At 37.9% G+C, this 22,741-nt stretch overlaps 4 protein-coding genes across 6 annotated transcripts in view; 2 read left to right on the forward strand and 2 right to left on the reverse strand.

Annotated features, from left to right (window-relative positions):
* LOC143352224 (uncharacterized) lies at positions 1-4,946 on the reverse strand. The gene is made up of 10 exons (XM_076784553.1): positions 4,943-4,946; positions 4,414-4,567; positions 4,100-4,335; positions 3,552-3,655; positions 1,836-1,994; positions 999-1,066; positions 629-811; positions 434-567; positions 263-367; positions 1-182 (listed from the first exon to the last, which is right to left on the reverse strand). The coding sequence occupies exons 1-10, from the start codon at positions 4,944-4,946 to the stop codon at positions 1-3; spliced, it is 1,329 nt and encodes a 442-aa protein (XP_076640668.1).
* On the forward strand, positions 4,936-8,968 carry LOC143352933 (protein lin-9 homolog). Of its 2 annotated transcripts, none has more exons than XM_076785972.1 (7): positions 4,936-4,985; positions 5,826-6,165; positions 6,236-6,541; positions 6,620-7,037; positions 7,117-7,466; positions 7,545-7,791; positions 7,868-8,968. In XM_076785972.1, exons 1-7 carry the CDS (start codon positions 4,967-4,969, stop codon positions 8,057-8,059), a joined length of 1,872 nt encoding a protein of 623 aa, XP_076642087.1. In that variant the 5' UTR covers positions 4,936-4,966; the 3' UTR covers positions 8,060-8,968. The 2 variants fall into 2 exon arrangements, with proteins under 2 accessions (XP_076642087.1, XP_076642088.1); XM_076785973.1 differs by having other exon boundaries at positions 4,943-5,096.
* On the reverse strand, positions 8,157-15,639 carry Nup50 (nuclear pore complex protein Nup50). 2 transcript variants are annotated; one of them, XM_076785974.1, is made up of 6 exons: positions 15,621-15,639; positions 12,250-12,422; positions 11,797-11,960; positions 10,780-11,711; positions 10,546-10,695; positions 8,157-10,486 (listed from the first exon to the last, which is right to left on the reverse strand). In XM_076785974.1, exons 3-6 carry the CDS (start codon positions 11,950-11,952, stop codon positions 10,180-10,182), a joined length of 1,545 nt encoding a protein of 514 aa, XP_076642089.1. In that variant the 5' UTR covers positions 11,953-11,960; positions 12,250-12,422; positions 15,621-15,639; the 3' UTR covers positions 8,157-10,179. The 2 variants fall into 2 exon arrangements, with proteins under 2 accessions (XP_076642089.1, XP_076642090.1); XM_076785975.1 differs by lacking the exons at positions 12,250-12,422; positions 15,621-15,639 and adding an exon at positions 12,080-12,196.
* LOC143352932 (uncharacterized) overlaps positions 13,482-22,741 on the forward strand; it is a 16,633-nt gene continuing 7,373 nt past the window's right edge. The window contains exons 1-3 of the mRNA XM_076785971.1: positions 13,482-14,448; positions 17,990-18,022; positions 18,909-18,974. Coding sequence (XP_076642086.1) covers positions 14,371-14,448; positions 17,990-18,022; positions 18,909-18,974 — 177 coding nt within the window. The 5' untranslated portion in view covers positions 13,482-14,370. The remainder of the gene's footprint in view (positions 14,449-17,989; positions 18,023-18,908; positions 18,975-22,741) is intronic.

Genomic DNA, 22,741 nt, shown 5'->3' on the forward strand with positions numbered 1-22,741 from the left:
TCAGTTTTGATCAGCGAGCAGCGCTTCTTCGTCTTCGCCCGTTCCTCCCTTTTCTGCTCGCTTGGCAGAAGTTCGTTGTCGAAATTGGTGTCTTCTGCGGAACGTGTGAATCAAGCCGCTGCAGTAGCAAAACGAGCAAAGGAAGAACACGAATCCCAAATATCCCAAGTGGCGCAAAAATTCTACAACAGAACGAGAACAATTATATATCACGCGAGATTTATGTTCGTTATCTCCGTGAACGATTTCGTTAGGATTCTACCTTGCGTCAGAAGTCTTGCGTTGGAAACAACGACAACTATCAGTTGCATCATGTTAACATTATCGACAGCGCACGTGTAGTTCCCTCCCTCGTCAATGGTAGCATCTGACACGGCGTTCAAGGTGTTAACGTTGCAACGGGAGAGATGCATAATTTATTACTCGCAGATACCTATCAAATAAAGCGTCCCGAACGCGTCCACGACCACGTGAGCGGTCGGATCCAATTTGCGGAAAGATCGACGGACACCCTTTTCCAGCGTAATCGAATCCTTTTTCCACGATACTTGCGTGTCCAAGCTCGATCTAAATCACCGGTCCTTTTCGAATCATTGTATTTATAGACGCGCTCTGAAGAATAAATTACTCTGGACAAACAACGGTGAGGTAAGCCCCCTCTGTGAGCACGTATCGTTTCAGGTATCTGTACTTTCTGCTCTTCTTCTTCTTGCCGCCCACGCACTTTTTACATTGCTCCTTTAACACGAAATCTGGTAGATATCGCACCGCTGTACTCACGCCGGGGAACTCTCGTTCAAGCAAAATGGACCTCAAACGAGAAATGGTCAATTCTTGAAAATGGACATAACGGACGACCGAGATATTCGTATTAAAAATATAGAACGCTCAAGTACTCGCATATTTTGCACCACCAGCAAAAATTTTTCAATTACTTTGTGGAGTGAAAGAACAATAATATCTTTGTGGTTCGTTACAAAATAAAAATGTCCGCTTACTTGCATGGCAGCAGAGGAGATTTCCGGAAGAATTTGACTATCGACGAGTCGCTGTTATTTGCAATCGTCTATAAGAATGACAATAATAGTTTCGTTTATAAATGTTCCTCATTTCAGCCCTTCAACAAATTGCTTCGAAATAAATATCTAAATGTTAGACATTCGAATGAGCACAATAACTTATTAAAATAAATAGCATATTAACCCTACGTGTATTGTGTCGGAGCCATTCGTGACCCGTAGCGGATAAGCTCGAGCGACCGTCAGTATGCATAATTTTATTATACAAAATTATACAGGGTGTTTCACCTAACTCGAGCATCTAAAATATCCCGCTTGTTTTCTATAATAGAAAAACATCTCAGAGGAAAACATTAATTGCTTCGAAGGGCAAATATATTTGGTTAAGGTCACGTGAAGGTCATAATATTACAGGTCGTTGGATTCGTCTTGACCCCGGCCATCATATAGCGACAATAGAAATATATATCATTCCACTTAAAAAAACTTCGATGACCTTGAAATCTCAAAAAATATAACCTTGAACAAATTTGTTTACCTATCATAATATTTGCCCCTCTGAACCAACTAATGTTTTCCTCTGCAACTTTTTCCTATCATAAGAAATAAGATGACGCTTCCTATTTCGAAATAGGAAAATCGACGAAAGCCGGTCCCGAGCCATCGGCTTGTATCGAAAGAAGACTGTAATGAAGTATCGGCGTGGGTCAGAAATGACTCAGGCACGGGTCTAGACTCGCACGAGTCCGAGTACTGGAAAATTGCTCGAGGATCCAATGGCAATGAAAGAGACGGAATTCGTCACACCCTTCTCACCATGTTTATAAATCGTTTTAATCGACACCTTCCTACGCTTGATTTGTAGCCCCGGTTGCCTATACAGTTTTCGCAGGGACTCCACGGTGCCCATTCAGAGATGACGTGCAGCGTGATTCCAGCATCTCGAATTTCAACCAACTCCGACATCTGAGAGACCTAACGGCAAGCCACATCCGATTGACAAACGAGAAGGGCGCACGCTTAAAGGTCGATGCACATCTCACCGGCCCGGCCGGCCGGCTCAAAATTATAACCCTGGTTTTGGCCCTAGCGTTTACTAGCGGCAACCGTGTCAGACTTTGGAACCGAATTTCTTCTCTGGCCTCTCGACCCTTTCCAGATGGCCTTTCGAGAGCGCGTTGACAGTTCCCTGCTGTGCGTGGCACAAAAAAAAATGTTTTTAGGGGCTCCACAGCTCTTTAGGTAATCTATCCGTACCTCTCCTTTACAACACCATGGAAATAGGAAACGTTCCTGGCACTTAGTGAAACAGCATCGCACATCCTTATACAGGGTGGTCCACGCAATTGTTTCAAGTCATAACTCCGTTATTATTGCATTTACGAAAAAATGATAAAGGAGAAAGATAAATGGTTCGAAGAGCACTACATCTGTAGGCCTTTAAATTTTTTTTAGATGCTGCAGTGCATGTGCAATTAACAATTGCATCATTTCTTTAAATAGAATAGATTCTTCCTTTCACTCTATGTAAAAAATTATTAGGGTACCATGGCAAAAAAATTATTAGATCTCGAGATATTTTCAAAAAATGTCTTTATTGAAGAAGATACTCAAACACTTCATAACTATGTTGTAAAGGTAAACACCCTTTCGACATTGTTATCATAACAGAAACCGATTTGTACGAGTGAGCATTTCATAATTCAGTAGCAAGTCACGTATCGTAACTCGAGTACGAAAACTAAGATTTTGAAAAAGTGTAGCTGTATTTCACTAAATACAAGAAAATCTATGACATTTTTTGAAAATATCTCGAGATCTAATAATTTTTCACATTCAACATGTGTTTTTGATTCACAAGAAAAATTACCTGCCTATTTAAAGTACGACAGATATTCCCCTCAAACCCAACAAATGGTAGCTCGAACCTATAGCTCCGAAAGGGAGTACCGTATTATTAATTATTCTGGTAGCTTTTTCCTAATAACGCTCAAATTCCTTAACAAAGTATTCCCCATCTATTACCACGAGGGACTCTGAAATGTTCTAGTTAACAGCTTTTGAAATAAATAATGACGAATTGTTTCACCGCACAGATTGTCAGATGATATTCTTTCTTTTTCGTTAGCGTGGTAATAAATTGTTATTTCGTTTGTTACAACGTTCAAATTCCTTAACAAGATCTATTACCACGAGGAACTCAGAAAAGTTCTGGTTGATAGTTTTTTAAATAAATACAAGCATGTTCATTCTGTCTTCGTACTGCCACGCTACGAGCCGGCCGACTAGCCTGCGAACATTCTCGTCGAGAATGCTAGCCGGCTAGCCGGCCGGCTCTAGCATTGGGCAGCGAACCCCTGGGGTTCTGGTAGCAGAGGACACGCTGTGCCTTTGTTCCGAGCCTCTCGAACCCTCTCTAATAGCTGTCCCGGACCCCAAAATGCTTATAAACGGGGAAAAAACGGCCGGTCGGCCGGCCGGTGAGATGTGCATCGACCTTTACGAATACGAACTGGATTGATTCGGTCTTACGGCGAACCGTGTGGTAATCGTCGCCAGGTATATTTCGCGATATTTTTCCCATTCTGTCACGTTCCCTTTCTCCGTGTGCGCGGAAGTATGGTCTTTGAAAACGGCTGCCGTAAAATATTCATTCGAATAAGCGCATTTATGGGCTTACAGTCGGGACGAGTGCAGTTCTACCGGTCCCTCGATTTGTATGACCTACTCCACCTGTTGATTTACAACTAAATTGCGGGTTTTACGAGCGTATACCTGAAGGTAGAACAAATAACGCGAACATTTTTGAAGTTTCGTGCAGTTAAAATCCAGTTCCCGTTTAAATCCAGCTTTTCAAAATTAACCTTTAAACATTTGAATTCATGGAATAAATATTTGTAATTTGGGACGAAGTTCTGTAAACAACAATGTTTGCGTTGATCGAAGTTCTCGAAAAACTTTCTTCATCGATGGGAACAATTCTCGAAATAAATTATGAATAAATAATAATTCTCACTCAGTCCCGACTAAGAATATATATGTTTGTAAGATTTCAAAAATCAATTTTCTTAAAGCATTACGTTCGATCCGGTAGTTGAATTTGTTTTCGGCTTCCTGTCCTTCCTCTCCGTGACACAAATAAATGGCAGCATCTGTAGCTTCGAAATTTTTAATAACTAATGAAAGGTCCGGTGTGGTATAGATTCTGTTGAATGACATGTTATTGTCCATCCCTAGTTCGACCACTTTCTCGGGCATTTCTCTGTATCGGTCCTGATGGTACCAAATTTTTGTTTGTTTCTCCTCCTTGTCGTTGCTATATTGTAAAAATCCGTATAATAATGCAAATAATCTTTTCTCTTCTTTTTTGATGAATGAATTTTTCATTTCATACCAAAAATGACATTCCATCGTCACGATCGAGTCAATCTCGGCGTTGATCAATAAATATTCGTCAATTTCTTCGGATGTTATTAATCTTTCCTTGTCCCTGCAGTATTTAGTGACTCCCACGGATGTATCGATCGACACAATATTATCGGCAGCGGCTAATGAGACGATTAATAAGAACCGAAAACTCTTCGTTTGAAACATTTTTCGTTCAATCAATGTGCAAACTTATTTTACAACATTGGTAATGAATATAACGTCACGCGACATAATGTCACGTCTATAAAGAGAAATTATTTGATCTATTTAATACGTATGGAATGCAATTCTCGTGACAGGCATCGCGTTTGGGCCTCCATTTAAATTTGTTTTGATAACGTGCCACGTGTAAACGCAACATACTTTTGAAAAGGTTATGAAGACCGCGTCAACATTCAAACGAGATTTTCAACCAATCAGAGCATTTGGAACGGCGGAAAAGAACCACTAGCGAAATTCACCGCGAAGCGGGCAACTTCGACGGAAATACATACCCATGATGCATCACTGATAGCAACATGGCGGAGTTGATTGAAAGTGAGTAAAAGTTAACTTATTCTTGATAAAATTAGTCTAACAAGAATTAATTAAATAGAAAAAATAGCTATACGTGAAGGATAAATGTTTCAAGATCTACAATGTCGACACGTAAGATTACCCCGAAGGCTTTTTACTAAATTACAGTTGGTGTTTTAATTGCGCTCAGAAGAGTCTGGTTTAAAATTTCAAAAATGACCAATACACATTTCAAGCGGGACGGCGAAGTTCTCCATTTAAGTATCTATTTTCCAGACGATACTTGCCAAAACGAATGCTTTTTATTATGTTTCGTAGCCTTCGTAAAGTCAACGAATCCATACTTTTGTCCGTTGCTTTGATCCTAACTACGCGTACTGTTTACAGAACTACGTCTAAGTTTGGTTATGTTAGACTTTGACTGTAGAACATCGAGTAATGGTCCCATCTTCACACTATGTATTTGAATAGCTCCTTAAATAACATCGTCCCGAAACAAAAAATAATAAAGGAATTCTATATGTACAAATAAATGATTCTACCAGACGTTAGCAATAATTGTATACATCGTTTTTTTTTTCATCATTAATGATAGGTGGATGTTCAAAATGTTATAGTATCTAATGTTATGAAATAAAACTTCAAATTACTTGAGAAGGATCTAAATATGATTTCGTTTTGGGAAATCTTTTTATAATGGCAATTGGCGAGCTATGACATATATTTCAATAAGTATTATAGAAAAAACTTTTAGATGAATTGAGCGCAGTTTAAAACAGAAACACATGAAACATACAGCATTGTTGTTTTATGTATTAAGTGATATTTCCATTCGATCAATATGTAATATATGTACTATAGGTGAATCAGCTGAAACATTGTTATCCATTAAAAATGGAGGATATTTATCGATCGATGAAATTAAGACCGAAATAATCGACGATGACACCATGGATATGGATGACCAACAAATTTCAAATAATTCAACGGATTCCCATATGGATACGGAGGAATCCGATCCAATACCTGAACTTGGTCCTGCTGCTTTAGGTTTGCAAAGAGTAGGTACTCAACCTCCTCCGAAACCAAATCCACCTACTCAACCTGTACAAGTTTTGAACCGTAGAGGGATGCCAGCAAGAATAAGAAAGAAAAATAAATTATTTTATGATGACATATTAGTTAATCATCCGCACCACAGGTAAGTCCTATATGCATTGTACGAATGTTGAATAATTGAATACGTAATTTACTTGAAATGTATATTTCAGGATAAAAAAAGATCCAACACATTCGGATCACAAGCAATCTCCTAAGAAAATCACTAGAGCATCGCCAGCGAAAAAACAAAATAGAATACCTAATGAACAAAGAAAAAATAACAATACGTTAAGTCAACCTTCAACACCTTCGGTAACACCGATTAAGCAGGAAAAGGAACCTGATAAGCCAATGCAACCTTCATCTCCAGACCGTAAAATTGGGCAAAAGATTGGTATGAGATTAAGAAATTTATTGAAATTACCAAAGGCACACAAATGGGTTTGCTACGAGTGGTTTTATAGTAACATTGATAAGTATGTACAAAAGCTGTAAACACATATACCGATGGTATTTTAATCTAATAGAACGAAAATTTGAATTTTTCATTACAGAACACTTTTTGAAGGTGACAATGATTTTATGATATGTTTAAAAGAATCATTTCCACAATTAAAAACTCGGAAGCTAACCCGAGTCGAATGGTGTAAAATAAGAAGAATGATGGGGAAACCGCGGAGGTGTTCACAATCGTTCTTTGAAGAAGAAAGGCGGGAGTTAGATAGGAAAAGGCAAAAAATTCGAATGCTACAACAGAGAAAAGCTGCAGATATCAATGGTTTTAAAGATTTACCACCAGAAATACCATTACAATTGGTAATAGGTACCAAAGTAACTGCAAGACTGAGAAAACCACAAGATGGATTATTCACTGGGAGTATTGATGCAGTGGATACTAGTAATAATACTTATAGAATTACCTTTGAACGTGCTGGATTAGGAACACATAGTGTCCCAGATTATGAAGTTCTGGTATGTGCGCATGTTTCGATAATAATAATAAAAGTTAACCATGTTACAATTAATACATGTTCCTATGTACAACTTTTAGTCAAACGAACCGCCAGAGACAATAAGCGTTGCTTCCTTTGCACAAAAATTTCGACCTAGGCATATACAATACGTACCATCACCACCATATGCAATGAAGCTAATGTCGCCACGTTTGAATAGTGATCCATTAATATCCAATGCATCCGTTTCATTACCAAAGAAATCACATATTGGCGGAACAATGAATGGATATCCATTAAAATTACTCGAATTTATGGTGAAAGTAAATAAAATATTAGCTGCAAAGAAAATAAAAATTAAAAAATTAAAGGAGATGAATAGCGAAGCAGAAAAGAGACGATCATTCGGAGAACCGCTACCCCCGGACTTCGAAAGAAGATACGCAGGGTATTTAATTAGTAGATGAAAGCAAACATGTTATATTAATGTAACCGTCTCTTTTCTACACATTCATATTGATTATAGGATTGTGGTTGAATTGGAGAAGATGAATACCGCTCTTCAAGATTTTCTTAATGACATCCAAGAATTGTGTCAAGAAATGGCGCCAGAACCTAGCGTTGCTGCTATGCTAGCCCCATCTCATTTGCGTGAAAAATGTAGGCAGGAAGCAGCAGATATGGTTGCTAAAAATAATATTGTTAATGATAAGGAACCTGGAAAAATGACACAATTAGTAACAGATTTAACAGCTCTTATGCTTCAAGTAAAGGTACAAATAAATAACATTTTTACATCGACAATACTTCTTTGACACTATTATTCACGACATTTCTTCCATATTTTAGAGCTTGTCCGATTCAGACCGAAATGCATATGAATTAAAGGTGTTACAAGGCACTATGGAACAAATACGTTCAAAATTGAGTCCACAAAATCAACAAGTTTTTCAAAACTGCGTTGAAATACATATGCAACATATACAATTAGGTCTAGGACAAAGAGGTGCTTTAACACCATTTATGGCTCAATGGGCTTAGTAAATGTAAAATGAATTTTCTTAATACTTTTAAAATATGTACAATATTAAAACAAATGTAGATCACAATACTACAATATTTTGTAAGAAAATTTAACTTTATTTTATTATCTTTTTGTATAGGGCATATCATTAGTAAAGAGTACCTATATTGTTAGGATGCCAATGTATGTTCTACTACAATTGTATATACAATTCTAAAACCGTTTTTAAGCCACTTTCTCTATATGCCTTTAACAATACTGTGCTGCGTTATTAACAAATTGCGTAGTGTCATAGCTGCATCGGTTTTCTATTCCGCAAGTTTGTAGTAAAAAGCTGAACGCTATCGGACACTGGCGATCTATATTCAAGGATGGGTAAAATGTTATTTCAATTAATAAATAATCTCTCTTTTTTTTTATTCTCTATACACATTATACACATACGTAAAATGACGAGATTGTAATAGCGATTCATTTCATACGGCAAATCATCAACATATAAAGCGGTGTTATTTGTTGAAATTCTGATTCCAATTTCAAATACTGTTTTGTCCGAACTGCATGTCATTCATTATCGTAAATAGTATACGAAATATTATCGGAATACATTTTGCCCACACTCTGTACCGTGCAGTGTCATGATTGCTTCGGTTCTCTCTGTTTATGTAGTCTGCGCAATTCACATGAAGTTTAATATCTATGAATTAAATAGAGTTTATATGTCTTACAGAGGCAGCTTTGAAGTTCGTATGGAAACTTAAATTTAAATTATCACAATTTTATTTTGTATAGTCTGTTTTTGCTTATAATTAGTTGGAAAGGCTAACACTTACATTAGAAACACTAAGTCTTTATGGTTCTGTATTTTACACGTAAGCATTCATGTTTCATAACAAATTGTAAATACACTATGAAGATTCAGAAGTATGCAGTTCTCTTTAAATATATTTTATTAACATTAGCATACTGTTTTCGATGAATGTTAAAACTAGTAAATTATGACATTGAAAACGGATGCACATTGTAGTATGTAGACTAAGATGCAAGTTTATTTTAAACATGATTTAGTTTCCGCCTTTTTTTTTGTCACTCGGGGTAATATCAACTTTTTAGTTGAAAAAAGATATTTGTAGATGATTCATTGTTTTCAATTAAATTCACGTTGATGTAATCATTATATTTTATTTATTTCTCAAACAAAGAAAATCATGTTTTTAGTATAATATAAATGTATTCTAATTATATATAAAAATGAATAGATATAATTCGAATACAAGTGTATATTTAATCAAAGACTAAATATACGAGAAGAGGATATAACCATGTAAAAATTATCTTATAGAATGTTACGATATTATGCAGTTTTATTCCTGACCAAAAATAAAAAAATTGGTTCTTTGTTACATTATACAAAAGAAACTCGTGCGTCCTAATAGTTTAATGCAATAAATTATAAATATAGGAACTATGAGATGACTCATATTTAATAACATTTGAAGTATCGATTAGTTTTTTGTAAACATTTTGTTAAATAATTCTATTTTGTTTTATCTAAGAATATATACTTTATGAATGAATATTAAAACAAGTTACTAAAAAAGGAAAAAAATTATAATTTATAAACACGTGTTTTTGCCATTCCAAAACTTAGCTACATGTTACCTATACGCTTAAAGTACTGTTGAGAAAGTAAATATAAATTAATATATACAATTTATACATGCCGTCATCTGTACTTGTAACTTCGCATGTACTTGCGACAATTTTGATGAGTAATGAGTACGTATTTTAATTATTCTATATCTGATTCACATTTATTTTATAATTATACATCCTTATATCAACATTAATGATATAGTAACGTACGTTTCTCGTGCAATGGAAAATAAAAAAATGTTCAACTTCTCTAATTCTATTTTATACGATACTTTATAATAAACATTAAAAGTAAAATCACTACAACGACAAAGAAATTCATATTCTATAACAACAAAATCGTCTTTTAACTTTAAAAAATTTTCAGTCGCCATCCCATGTAATGTTAGGCATGATTTTCTTTTATGACTTTTTTTACTTAATTGTATCCTAGAATCAAAACATGATTTTTGCAAAGTTCAAATATTACCTATAATACATCTTATTTCTTATGTTTATTAAGCGCTTCCATTAATACATCTGCTTCTTCATCTGTCTTCACTCTTAATAAAACTGGTACTGGTGGTGGTGACGATTCAGGTTTTGGTAAACAAACCAGCATTATTGAATTTTTATTTATACGTTTTGTTGGAATACTCTCGGTTAATAACGTGTTGAGCAATAAGTTTGCCAACGAAGTCTCCGCACGCACTATTAATTGCGTTTTGTCATTTGGTGTTGGTTTCAAGAACAATACTCCTACACCCCTACTAGTGAAGTTGCCATCCTTCTTTATGAAAACTTTACATCTGTAAGAAATTATGATAACGGTATATTTTGTTATTATAATTACATTTATTATAATTACCTTTGCTCAAATATGGCACCTTCTTCCGTAACAGGTTTGATCTCTACTTTCGGCGGTTCCTCATCTTCCTCATCTTTACCATCATTTCCCGTTTTATCTTCGGACTCTGGTGGCTTTACTACTTGCGCACGAAAGGTAAATGGTTTGGCACTATAAATTATAATATTACTTGTATCTTAATACTTTTACTATTACTTATTTTCATAATAATTAATAAATATATAATAAAATTACCCCCCAAAGCTAAAACCAGTTGTTGGAGTAGTACTAGTAGAGCTCTGACCAAAGCAAAAAGTATTTGTTGTGCCAAAAGAACTACTTGTCGACTTAATATCGTCCTTTGATTCTTGTTCTTCTGATTTATTATCTGTGGATGATTTGTTGAGGAATGGATTTTTTTCAGTACTAACATTTCCAAACACACTCTTTGTACCCAGTTTGTCGACAGTACCGAAAACAGATTTATGCGTGTCTGAAGGTTGATCTGTAGTACTAAAGATAGACTTATTATTATCTACAGTATGCTCCGATTTCCCAAATATGGACTTGGAATCTGTACTAATATTGTCAAAAATGGATTTTTCAGACTTCCACTCTATTGACGTTAAAGACTTTGCGTTTGTTCCTCCAAATGGAGAAGAATCAACCTTCTTGTCTGAATTTGTATTTTCTTTACTGTCACTGGCTTTATTAGGCTCAGGTTGAGTTTGCTCAGGCGTATTTGATGTTTTGTCGGATTCATTTCCATGCTTCGATTCTATTTCTTTGAGATACCTTTCATAGTCTTGAAAGATAGGAGTTAAAATACAAAATGGATTTGCATCTACGTGACTTTTGATCCACTGTGTTACACTTTCGTTTAAACCTTTCAACTTAGCAAAATATTCCGAAGACTTTTTACTTGTATTTTGATCTGTTTGGTCATTTATTTTATTTGTAGTTGTGCTAGATATTGTTTGTATTTTTGGAGTCTCTTCCTTGTTTGTGCCATTTTCATTTCCTTTAGATGCTTTACTACTCACAGGAGACTTATCAGTAATTGCATCTGTTTTTGAACTTGTACTCAGAGCATTTTTATCAGCTAAAAAACTAAACGCATTCTGTGGCGTAGATGATGTGAACGTGGATTTAAAACCTGTGAATGCACCAAACGCGCTTTTCATTTCCTGAAAGGTATATAAAAAGCGATAGTATAATTAAAGTGAAAAAATGTTTTAAATCTGAAACGAAAAAATTAATGAAGTTACTTACTTCTGCAGATTGCAATCGACGCTTAGCCCTTTTAACAACTCTGTTCGCAAGAACATCCTCTGGTGCTCTAGCAAAAGACCCCGCTTCTTCAGGTTCCTGTTCTTCATCCCAATTCTCATGATTTAATTGCGTAGTTGCAGACCTTTTAGCTGCCATTTTTAATACTATTGAAAGAATCGTTATGATACAATGAATTAAAAATCATTATGATATATTGGAGGTTAAAATTAAAATAGGGATATTATTTAATGTTTTTCTTTCACTAAATTTTAGAATCGCTTACACGTAAATTACTGCAATAGTTTATTATTCAAACTCGGAGAATGTTGAAATAAGTACGTTTTTTTAAACCAAACAGGTAGGAGATTCACAACATAACCTCACAGCTTTTCAAACTATGTACTGAATTTCCATTTACTTAAGATACTGATACAATATTAATGTAATATTTACCACAAAAAGATTGACACAGTTGGCTGGTTGAGCGAAATAAATTTAAAACATTTATAATATATATTTAAAAGGCATAAAGAGTTGGACAGACTTGAACAAGCACACTTTTTCCGAAGTTGGCACATGCGCACGTTTCAACTCTGTCCATTAAGTATCCAACGAACAAACTAAATCTTAAAAGGTTAAACGATAACATTATAATAATTTCAGTCTGTTTTATGCAACTTCTATGTGATATTATATGAATTTCCTAATCAACGAGCGACAATAAGGTAATGAGAACATTATTAAAACAATTTCAAGAAGATTTATTGTTAAAAACTTGCAAACAATATTTTAGTTTAAATGTATCACTTCCAGTAACGGTAAAGTTTAAACTTATTGTTTCTTACGCATTTACCAAAGTAAATACTACAAAAGTAAAATAATATACTTTTCTAATTCTATAGTTCTAAAGTAATCTTTAATTAGATTAGATTACTATAAGATTATCAACTACAAGGAATGTAATTTAGAAATTACGGCTTCTGCAAGGCCTATCGCATTTTTCTTAAAGTTAACATAAACGTATTATATTGTTTTGATATTTTTAGTTGGCACTATATATACTAGATTAATACATTTTTTATTGTACGGATTTCCATAAATACCTATCGATTTAACTTGTTAAAGAAATTAATGCGAAACGAGAATAACCTATTTTTTTTACAGTGCAAACACATTTTGCAACGATAAAGATATTCTTATATTCTTTTACAGTTATAAAATTATATATGCAGCCTATACATAGATACGTGATAAGAGATCACGTGATCTACTATCACGTGCAGATGATCGATTTAAACTTCATACTTTGTATATATTCGTATTTTCTATAGCAGCAACCATTGCTGTCCACACGAAAATGTTATTCTTGAGAATACATGCAGTTACAATTTACATAAATTTATATTTTCGAAAATGTTACTACAGCGTCAAAAACATTAATATTAAAGGTCCTTTCTCTCCAACATCGCCTGCAAATGTATAGTAAATAGGTACATATATTATTTTAAAACATCGCAAAAAAAAAAAGATGGTTTAAAAAAGCTAACGCATAACGTCAAACAATTCTTTATTTCCAAACAAGTTCGACGAAGCAACTCAATATTAATGACTAAAACAGTAAATTCTACGGAACGATTGATCATCACGCTAACTCAACACGCCTGGAAACTATACGACCATGTTAAGACGTGTCTTCAAATGCGCAGAAATTCCGAAACGCGTCTTCGAGCTTCGGTGGAACAAACACGCTTGTCTCCTATCGTGAACGCCGTTTCGTTTCGTAATCGCGAATATGCGGCGCCACTGTCGCCGGCATTACCAACGTTCACTATCATAAAAGATCCGTCTCGAGAAAATCTTTTCCTTGAACGTTCCGGCGTTTTCGTAATATCGCGGGTGCAGGTCGAGACGAGCGTTCAACATGGAGGACAGTGCGGGGGTCGTCGGAAAATCGTAACGATTGTCCCCGGAAGGGTGTTCCGCGTGGCGTAGGTGCCGGTTGTACGGGAGGTTGGCGCGAAAACTCGGTTTCAAGGAGCGCGTCGGATCCCTGGGCATACAACACGGTGAAGAGCGAAGGAGAAAGGGAGAGGGAGAAAGAGAGAACGACCGAGGGTAAGGGCCAGGGGGTGCCAGGGGATCTCGAGCAACTTGGCACGTCCGTGTACGGAGGCAACAGTGCTGGTGGCAGCACAGACGCTCGTTGATGAGCGAACAATTCACTTTGGTACGCGGTTTCACGAGGAGACGGTTATTTCGTCTGATCGGTGTCGTGAAACAAGACCGTGCATATGCAACTCACGCGGCCAAGCGGTAAACTGTGTCTGTGACATTTTTACCAGTTCGATTGTCCTAAGTTGAAACGATCAAGTGTCGTCGCGGTGGCTCGAAGAGAGTTCGTGGCTGGTGCGCGCCGTGCGTGTGGTTGATCGGAGCGTATACCGCTGGTCTCGTCAATTTGGTGGGAGAGTGAGAGTGAGAGGGAGGAGGGGTTTCCCGTCCTCCTCTTCCCTCGCTAAAATCGGCCGGATTTTCGAACAGGGAGCGAAACAGAATAATCGCATAATTAAAAACATGGAAATATCGAAGAGTTTGCAGGAAGAGATACTGGCCGTGCAAAACAAACTGAAAAATGCCATACGTGATCATCAGGTGAGTACCGCGACTGTGCATGTGTATGTATGTCGATAGCGATTTAAAGATTGAGAGTGCGAAGCCGAACGAACCACGAGCGAGCAAGTCGAACGAATGATTCTCCCTCGAGCAACTTTTTACTTCGGTTGCACGCGCGCCCGTGCCTCCTCGCCGATCGAAAAATCGCGATAACACGCTCGACGGGTACAATCGAACCAGCAAACCTAGAGAGAAAAAAAAAAGTTATCCGAAAGTTTTCGGTACGCGTCCGTTCGAACTCGCGAAGCTGTTGTTCTCCCGAGGGTACGTCTCGCGACTCTCGATCGGGGAGACAAACGTGTTCGAAAGTTTCGTGTTGAAAACTGGTTCATTTTTCTGCATTACGCATTCCGCGTTCGGCTCCTTCAGCATTCCCACGCACAATGCGTGAACGAACGCGTGTACGCACTAAGCACGCGCGCGCGCGCCTGCATAAACGCATACCTTCCTATACTATATTTACGGAACTTGTTTCTTTGATGGGAATTCTTGGAAGTTCCGCGAAATAATGATCGCGAAGATATCCGGTTTTTATTGCCGCACGCGAACGGAAACTGACTGGCTAATATGGCACACGCGCCGATTCTATTTGATAAAAGTAATTCCTTTCGCTCGCGTCCGGGCGTTTGGAAAACTCTGTTCCCCCTGGTTCTCGTGCTATGTGTGTTTTGTCGAAAGTGAAAGAAGCGTAACAAGTTCCTGCGGAACTTTTCGCTCGCCTTAAATCATGCCGCCAGCGTACCCCGATCGGTGGTCACTCCTTTTTTCTGTTTTTTTCTTCTCCCGGAGTCACATAAACTCGAAGGTGAGCCAGTTGGTCAGGCCTTAACCTTTGTCGGTAGAGTGTTTCGACCGATGCGTCGCATGACTTTGAGAGCCAACGGTTCCATCTCTTTCTCGCTCGTTCGTTCGGTTACTCGCTTGTTCGGTTCATTTCCCTCTCGCTCTTTCTTTCTCTTTCTTTCTTTCTTTCTCTCCCCCCCCCTCTCTCTCTCTGTGTGTGTCCCTGCATCCCCCACCCCTTCTTACTTGTTCACCCTAACGCCCATAGTCCTATATTCATTCGTGTTCTTTCCTCTTTCTCTGGTTCTATCTTTGCTCGATTCCTTTTTACACGGCCGTAAACTGTAATTTTAAAGTTAGGCAAACACCTATGCGTGCACAACGTGACGCTTCCACGAACGTTATCAGCTTCCGACGCTGTACTCCTTTCGTCGTTGTTCATCTTTACCTGTTGAGAAAGCATTTCATTCGGCTTAATGCTAACCGTTCGACGTATCATTCGAGCAGGTATAATACTTATCGCGGTTCGTTCAGACACTGCGTCTACCTGCGTTTCGAGTTCTTTGTTAACGTTCCCTCGACGTCGGTAAGTTTCGCACTTCAAGTGCTCCGAAAGTCGATGTATTCGATCGACACGATTCGAACCTGCGTATAAACGAACATTACCCGTGCCATGGTACACGTGTACTTGTTAGTTTGCTCATTAGGAGCGAACTTTTATTAACCAGCGGGGACGCTAGGCGGGATATGCGCGCGAAGAAAAGTTTCTCGGCGCGCGGGCCGCATTGTGCCCTGCTCTACCGACCTTGTCCCGTGTAACTCTTCCAAATTGAATATTTTCGCCGGACAATTCCCTAGACTTTCGATCAATACCGTTCGATCAGTTTTTCAATTTAAAACGCGGTTTTCTTATTTCTTATTTCCATACACCTTTCAACGTTGCGTTAATGAAATCGAGCATAGTCCACGCAAGCGTTTTAAACGTTTGTAACTCGCAACTGTTGGTTTTAACAGTCGCATTGGTTACATAAATAGATCGATACTCGTATTCGGGGTATTCGCGCACCAGATAGAACAAACCTGTTTTCTTGCTCAATGGATAGTCTAAACGTGCTTCGATTGTCGGGGAACAGGTGCGAAATCACGTTGATTTGTCAAATTTTGGGAGCGCCGGAGACTAGCATTGTAACATCTTTTTTTATTTTTTTTTTTTTCGATATTTATATGCACAAAATATTTAGTTACTGTCTGTATTAGTTCGGTTAACAATATGTAGAAAAGGAATTCTGAAAATTTTATTTTATAAAAGGCCACATTTGTCATGATTTATAAGCCCAAAATATTTAGTTACTGTCTGCATTACTTCGGTCAACAAAATGCAGAAAAGGAATTCTGAAAATTTTATTTTATAAAAGGCCACATTTCTCATCATTTATATGCACAAAATATTTAGTAACTGTCTGCATTACTTCGGTTAACAAAATGTAGAAACGGGAATTCTGAAAATTTTATTTAATAAAAGGCCACGTTTCTCATCATTTATATGCACAAAATATTTAGTAACTGTCTGTACTACTTGCACGTATCGGTTAACAAAATGTAGAAAAGGAATTCTGAAAATTTTATTTAATAAAAGGCCACATTTGTCATGATTTATAAGCCCAAAATATTTAGTTACTGTCTGCATTACTTCGGTCAACAAAATGCAGAAAAGGAATTCTGAAAATTTTATTTTATAAAAGGCCACATTTCTCATCATTTATATGCACAAAATATTTAGTAACTGTCTGCATTACTTCGGTTAACAAAATGTAGAAACGGGAATTCTGAAAATTTTATTTAATAAAAGGCCACGTTTCTCATCATTTATATGCACAAAATATTTAGTAACTGTCTGTACTACTTGCACGTATCGGTTAACAAAATGTAGAAAAGGAATTCTGAAAATTTTATTTAATAAAAGGCCACATTTGTCATGATTTATATGCACAAAATATTTAGTAACTGTCTGCATTACTTCGGTTAACAAAATGTAGAAAAGAATTCTGAAAATTTTATTTAATAAAAGGCCACATTTCTCATCATTTATATGCACAAAATATTTAGTAACTGTCTGTATTACTTCGGTCAACAAAATGTAGAAAAGGAATTCTGAAAATTTTATTTAATAAAAGGCCACATTTGTCATGATTTATATGCACAGAATATTTAGTAACTGTCTGTACTACTTGCACGTATCGGTTAACAAAATGTAGGAAAGGAATTCTGAAAATTTTATTTAATAAAAGGCCGCATTTGTCATGATTTATATGCACAAAATATTCAGTAACTGTCTGCAATACTTCGGTTAACAAAATGTAGAGAAGAATTCTGAAAATTTTATTTATCAAAAGGCCGCATTTGTATACACCAAATGTGCAATTAAATTGTTATTAGATGTTATATTTTTTGATTCCTTTTTGGCAAGAAGTTTTATCAACTAAACCGGGGTGTATGAAACTTTTTCTAAAATTAAGGCCAACAAGCGAGTAGGACCGGGCGACTTCAATTTTGACAAACTTTGTCAAGTTTAGCGTGTTTATTTATACGCGGAAATTTTTCTAATACGAGGGCGCGGCGTCTAAGCAAATTACGTCACTGCATGGTCGAATCGTCGCTCTAAAACAGAGACGATTTTCGAAAATACGATCACCGTTAACGTGACATTAATTCTGAATTTTTTATTTTTTAATTCCAGATCTGCGTGGGCAAATTGAAGGATGACCCGAACGTAAGTCACTATTTGCTTGAACTATCTTTAATGAGCACGTAATTACGCGCAATTCGTAGGAATTGCCCTAAGTAGACTGCAGACCCTTACGGACATCTGACATTTGCAATTATGTAAAATATGAGAAATTTACAGTAACAAAAATCAGTTATATATACTTGATTTTTACTGCAAAAAGCTGTTCTAATTTGTACGTCTATGCAAATGGGAGTGCACATAAAGGTCCGCAATCCAGTTGAATCTGATTCCACAATTTCAGATATTACGGTGTTTCCGTACGCAAGGAACGTTTCCTTGTACATACCTTGATATATTGATTACTATCTCTAGTAGCTGGTAACCGTATTTTTGCTGACCCGGCATATTAGCTGTCTGCAACAACCTGTCACAGATTCTCCGCACAAATACGCTTTGATAAAATTCATTCGTTTTAATCGAAAATTCATCGACACTCGCTATAATTAGACTATAGTCACGGTTACGTTGGTTACGCGCGCGCGTAAATTCATTGTCTTCCGTCGGCGTCTTATTATCTCATCGTCGTAATGCAACGATACTCGTTCACGGATGCTCGAACTGCCGATGAAATTGTTATTTAAATTATTCTCCGTTTATTTTTGGTCGCACCGAAAACTGAGATTCCAAAGTGGAAAATCAACGCCGGAAATAATGATGTTATTTCGGTGAAATTGTACAATGATCCGTATTTAATAACGTGCTGTAACGCGCGGACTGTAACAAAAGATATTTCCGTTGAAGTTAACTTACAAATAAACCAGTTACAGTCGAGTTCCTCGTTTTTCTAATTGAGTCACCGAGGGGGGTTTTACACGAAGCGTAAATTGCCTTACGGTTCGGGAATGATGCATCTCTCTTTCGTTTACAGAATACGGACGTTCTCGGCCAGATACAAAAGATTCACTTGCACATCGTATCTTTGGGAAGATGCCAGGTAAGTTGAGAATTGATTTCCTCGAGCTTCACTCTTTCGCGATGATCCAGGCCAGCCCTGTTCGTGGACGTTCCATATTTAAGCCTGTCCGTCCCGTGCGAATAGAAACGATGTCGCATTAAATTATCGTCGCGATAACGGAGGATTCTTATAACAAGTGCCGGGGAGTCGAAGCAATCCGCTTCGGAGAGCGTGCTGGTTCGGACGATAAAGCGCCGAAAGCACGGGGAGAAAAAGTATTAAACGAGTCGGACAACTCGGGTAATTGAAAGAAAATCGATTAAACAAACTGAAATAAATCCAGGGCGCCGGGGCCGTGTTCCGAGAGAAAAATTTCGCACCGCATATATTCTTCCGGCGTAACTGAACTGCTCGAAAGCGTAATCCCACGGAGACCAATCTTATCTCCCATTCGAAGAATGATTCAAGAGCCTAGCGAAAAATCGTGTACAAGCCGCGCGTCGTTCAGCCACGACATTTGAATTCCAATTTCTGCCGGCCCGGGGACAACGGATCTCGTTCGAGCGTAAATTGCATAGGGACTTTTACAATACCCTATTCATGTTTCCTTATCACTTGCAAAAGTATCGCTTGCACGAAATAACACGCCCGAGCCGCAGTTTCTCGATCATCCAAGTTGCATCTTATCGCGAGAAGCTTTCGCGCGGATGCTGCTGGCGCGCGCCTCTTTATCATTGGGAAGAAGCCGGGATAAACAAAATTTTTGTATTATACAAACACCGCCGCAACTACCGGGCCCGTGGCACGCGGATTAAGTTCGCGGGACGCGCGTTCGTCGGGAATTTCGAAAACGTTGTCGAGGCGGGCTTCCGCTCGCATCGGATCCGCGCCGCGCACGGTGGTTCGCAGTTTCCTCGCGGAGTGCTCGCTAGAATGAGTAATGCACGGTTATAATTAAATAGGGAACTCGTCGAGTGAGTTTACCGACCGCCTTTCCAAACTTCGTCGATCAGGTTGCGGATAGAATGGGACAGACATTGTTTCCCTTATGCGCGCGCGCGCGCGTTATCCGACTTCTTTCGCAGCGTTCCGCAAGTTGACTCGCCCTAAGAGTTCGAACTTAATACATTTATGATCAGCCTGTCCTTCGATCTATCGTGGAAAAAAAGTTTTAACGAATCCTGACAGACCGAGACGCTGCGCGGCGGTGGTCGGCGTGAACTTTGCATGCGTATGTATTAGGGGTAATAAGTAGTGTTCCTGATTTCTCAACACTTTTCATTTCTCGAGAAATGAGACTATATTTCTCGAGAATTTTTAATAAAATAAAGAAAATATTGGGAAACTTTTACCAAACTTCTATAAAGTGAAACATTACGCTTTTGTTTTGAAGTGACTTCTTAAGAAGCATAATGCGGCTAATGTGGAATTAGACAATCTACTTCTTTTCTTTTTGTAACAAAATCTGTAGCCGTAGAAAAAGTTCTTGCATTTTGTGTGGATGTTGGCTTTATCGTATACAGAACATCCAAAAGTTGCTGAAGATTGGGTGTACTTTTTCCAGTGGACTCAAAAATTTGGAATTCCTTTGTTAGAGTCCGGAATTTATTTTCTTCTGCCGCTAAACTCTTGACACTAAATTCTTGAAGGCTGTCGGCAATTTCTAATTCTAACTGTTTTTCCAGTGGTAGTTCCTCATTCTGAGAATCTGAAAGTTCTTCACTATTTTCATAAGAATCATTGTTATATTTTCCAAAAAGTCTGCTTAGAATTTGTTTCGCCATTTTATACATATCCGCCTTGGATGTTAAATAAAAGAATGTATCTTCTGAATCTTTTTGCAGAGACTCTGGATTATGCAGATGTTTTACAAGGCATACAACAATCTAGTCTCTTCTTTTAGATATTTCTTCTTTAATAACAACAAGAAACTCATTACTCAATTCAGTATTCAGTTTTTCCAAAGTTTTAAGTAAGAATTTAAGAGAATTTAAGAATTTATGTTATAAAATAAATGAGATTCATAAGAATTTTCCTAGATTTAAATTTCTCCAGATATACTGGAATTTCTCGAAAAATGAGAAATAATCAATTATAAAATTTCTCGAGAAGGAACACTACCCATAAGTAATCAATTATTTGCAAAGAATTTGTTTTGCCTTTAGTTCTGTACCGTTGAAGAGGAAACGCGTATTCTTTTACAGTTTTCGGTAAAGCAGCCTGTGTTCACATTATTCTAAAATTCTTTTACAACCCTGTAATAAAATGGTCCGTACCTTCCGAGGATCATATTCGTCGTTGCATACTTTTTCATTTTCATGCGGGATTTAATGTAACAACAAAGGAAATTTGTAATGTTTATGGAGATCTATCGAAGGTCAACAAGTGTCAACCTTGGTTCAGAAGGTTTCCTGCCGGTGATTATGATCTCTCCGACAGGCCTCGAAGTGGACGACCAGTTGAATTTGATAATGACACCCTAAAATCTCTAGTGGAAGTTGATCCAAAATTAATTATACAAGAATTATCGAGAAGCCTTGGGTCCACATAGTCAACTATACAAAGGCACCTACACGAAATGGGAAAGGCATATAGGCAAGGAATATGGGTACCGCATCGATTATCTCAGACCAACGAGAATATTCGTCGATCAATTTGCACTTCATTGCTAATATCAATTTCATAATCATCCCTAATATCATTTTACTCAATTTTCTTAAATAATGCACGGGTTCTTAAGAAACTTCATAACTAGCCACATGAGAAACGATACAGACTATGAAGATTAAAAGATGAAGATCAAAACATTTTATCATATTAACAGTGCAAAAATAGTAATTCTACAAGGCGACCGTATTGGAAGGAATCCATATAAACATAAGGTAAACTATTACCGTGTTGCTTCGAATATCGAATCTTCATCTGTTTCAAGATATCTATGTATTTTTTAATTTATACTTCAATTCACTCCTATCTCAAAAATACGCAAGGAGGCGTCTCGAGTCACATTTTGCTTGACGAACCCTGCATTTCTATAAGAGGGGGACTGAAAATCTGCAGGGAAGATGGCAAACTGTCCTTGATAATGATGGAGACGAAAACTTGAATTTACTACAAAGTTTGTTTTAGATTTCAAAATTACTTATGGCCCCCCCTATTACAAATCCGATTGCCGTTGCGAGTCGGAACACGGCCACGGTTATATTACAGGATCGATCCCGTCTCTCTTTGCCCGATTCGGGAATCGACGAAGAATCGATAGCGAGAGGCGCGCCTCCTCCGGCGGACGCGTTCCGCCGTGTCGCAGCATCCTTTCCTAAACATTTCCGCGGTAATCCCGCCGGCGCGGCGCGTCGCGTCGCGTCGCGTCGCGGCGCGGACTCTCCGCGTCTGTTCCGCCTCCTGCCACCGCCGGCGCAGTCAGCCCTTTCAATCTTTCCTGTTTCCTCTAACTTTATCCGACGATCCTGCCCGGCCATTTTTCCTCTGTTTCCTCGGCGGCGATAAACGACCGATCCAAGTAGATTGCCGTCGGAACGAAGGAGACACGTAAACGGATAGAAATGGATAAAGAGGGAGCGACCAGGGTTGGGGGGAGTAGGGCGGGGGTGGAAACGAGACATTGGGTGTACACACAGATATAAACCGAGGGTGGGAACGGGTGGAGGGTGCGAGACTGCCGGAGACCATAGAGAAGAGAGCAAGAGAGAGAATGAAACTTGGGTGAAAAGGAAACAGAGTAGGGGCCGGCCAGAGGCAGGGGGCTCAATCAATAAAATGTCCCGCAGAAACGTTTTCAGCTCTTT

The sequence above is a fragment of the Halictus rubicundus genome, chromosome 3 (genome assembly GCF_050948215.1).
Source record: "Halictus rubicundus isolate RS-2024b chromosome 3, iyHalRubi1_principal, whole genome shotgun sequence".
In the NCBI taxonomy this organism is placed as follows: Eukaryota; Metazoa; Arthropoda; class Insecta; order Hymenoptera; family Halictidae; genus Halictus; species Halictus rubicundus.

What these genes read in the sequence shown, in the direction of transcription:
- LOC143352224 (XM_076784553.1), bottom strand. An exon ending in ATTCAACTACCGGATCGAAC is followed by an intron (nt 3,656 to 4,099) that starts GTAATGCTTTAA and finishes ATTTTACGGCAG; the next exon opens with CCGTTTTCAAAGACCATACT. An exon ending in TAAAACGATTTATAAACATG is followed by an intron (nt 1,067 to 1,835) that starts GTGAGAAGGGTG and finishes TCATTCTTATAG; the next exon opens with ACGATTGCAAATAACAGCGA.
- LOC143352933 (XM_076785972.1), top strand. An exon ending in GTTAATCATCCGCACCACAG is followed by an intron (nt 6,166 to 6,235) that starts GTAAGTCCTATA and finishes TGTATATTTCAG; the next exon opens with GATAAAAAAAGATCCAACAC. An exon ending in CTCTTATGCTTCAAGTAAAG is followed by an intron (nt 7,792 to 7,867) that starts GTACAAATAAAT and finishes TCCATATTTTAG; the next exon opens with AGCTTGTCCGATTCAGACCG.
- Nup50 (XM_076785974.1), bottom strand. Translation starts at nt 11,952, where the DNA reads ATGGCAGCTAAAAGGTCTGCAACTACGCAATTAAATCATGAGAATTGG. An exon ending in ACTGGTTTTAGCTTTGGGGG is followed by an intron (nt 10,696 to 10,779) that starts GTAATTTTATTA and finishes TATAATTTATAG; the next exon opens with TGCCAAACCATTTACCTTTC. An exon ending in GGTGCCATATTTGAGCAAAG is followed by an intron (nt 10,487 to 10,545) that starts GTAATTATAATA and finishes AATTTCTTACAG; the next exon opens with ATGTAAAGTTTTCATAAAGA.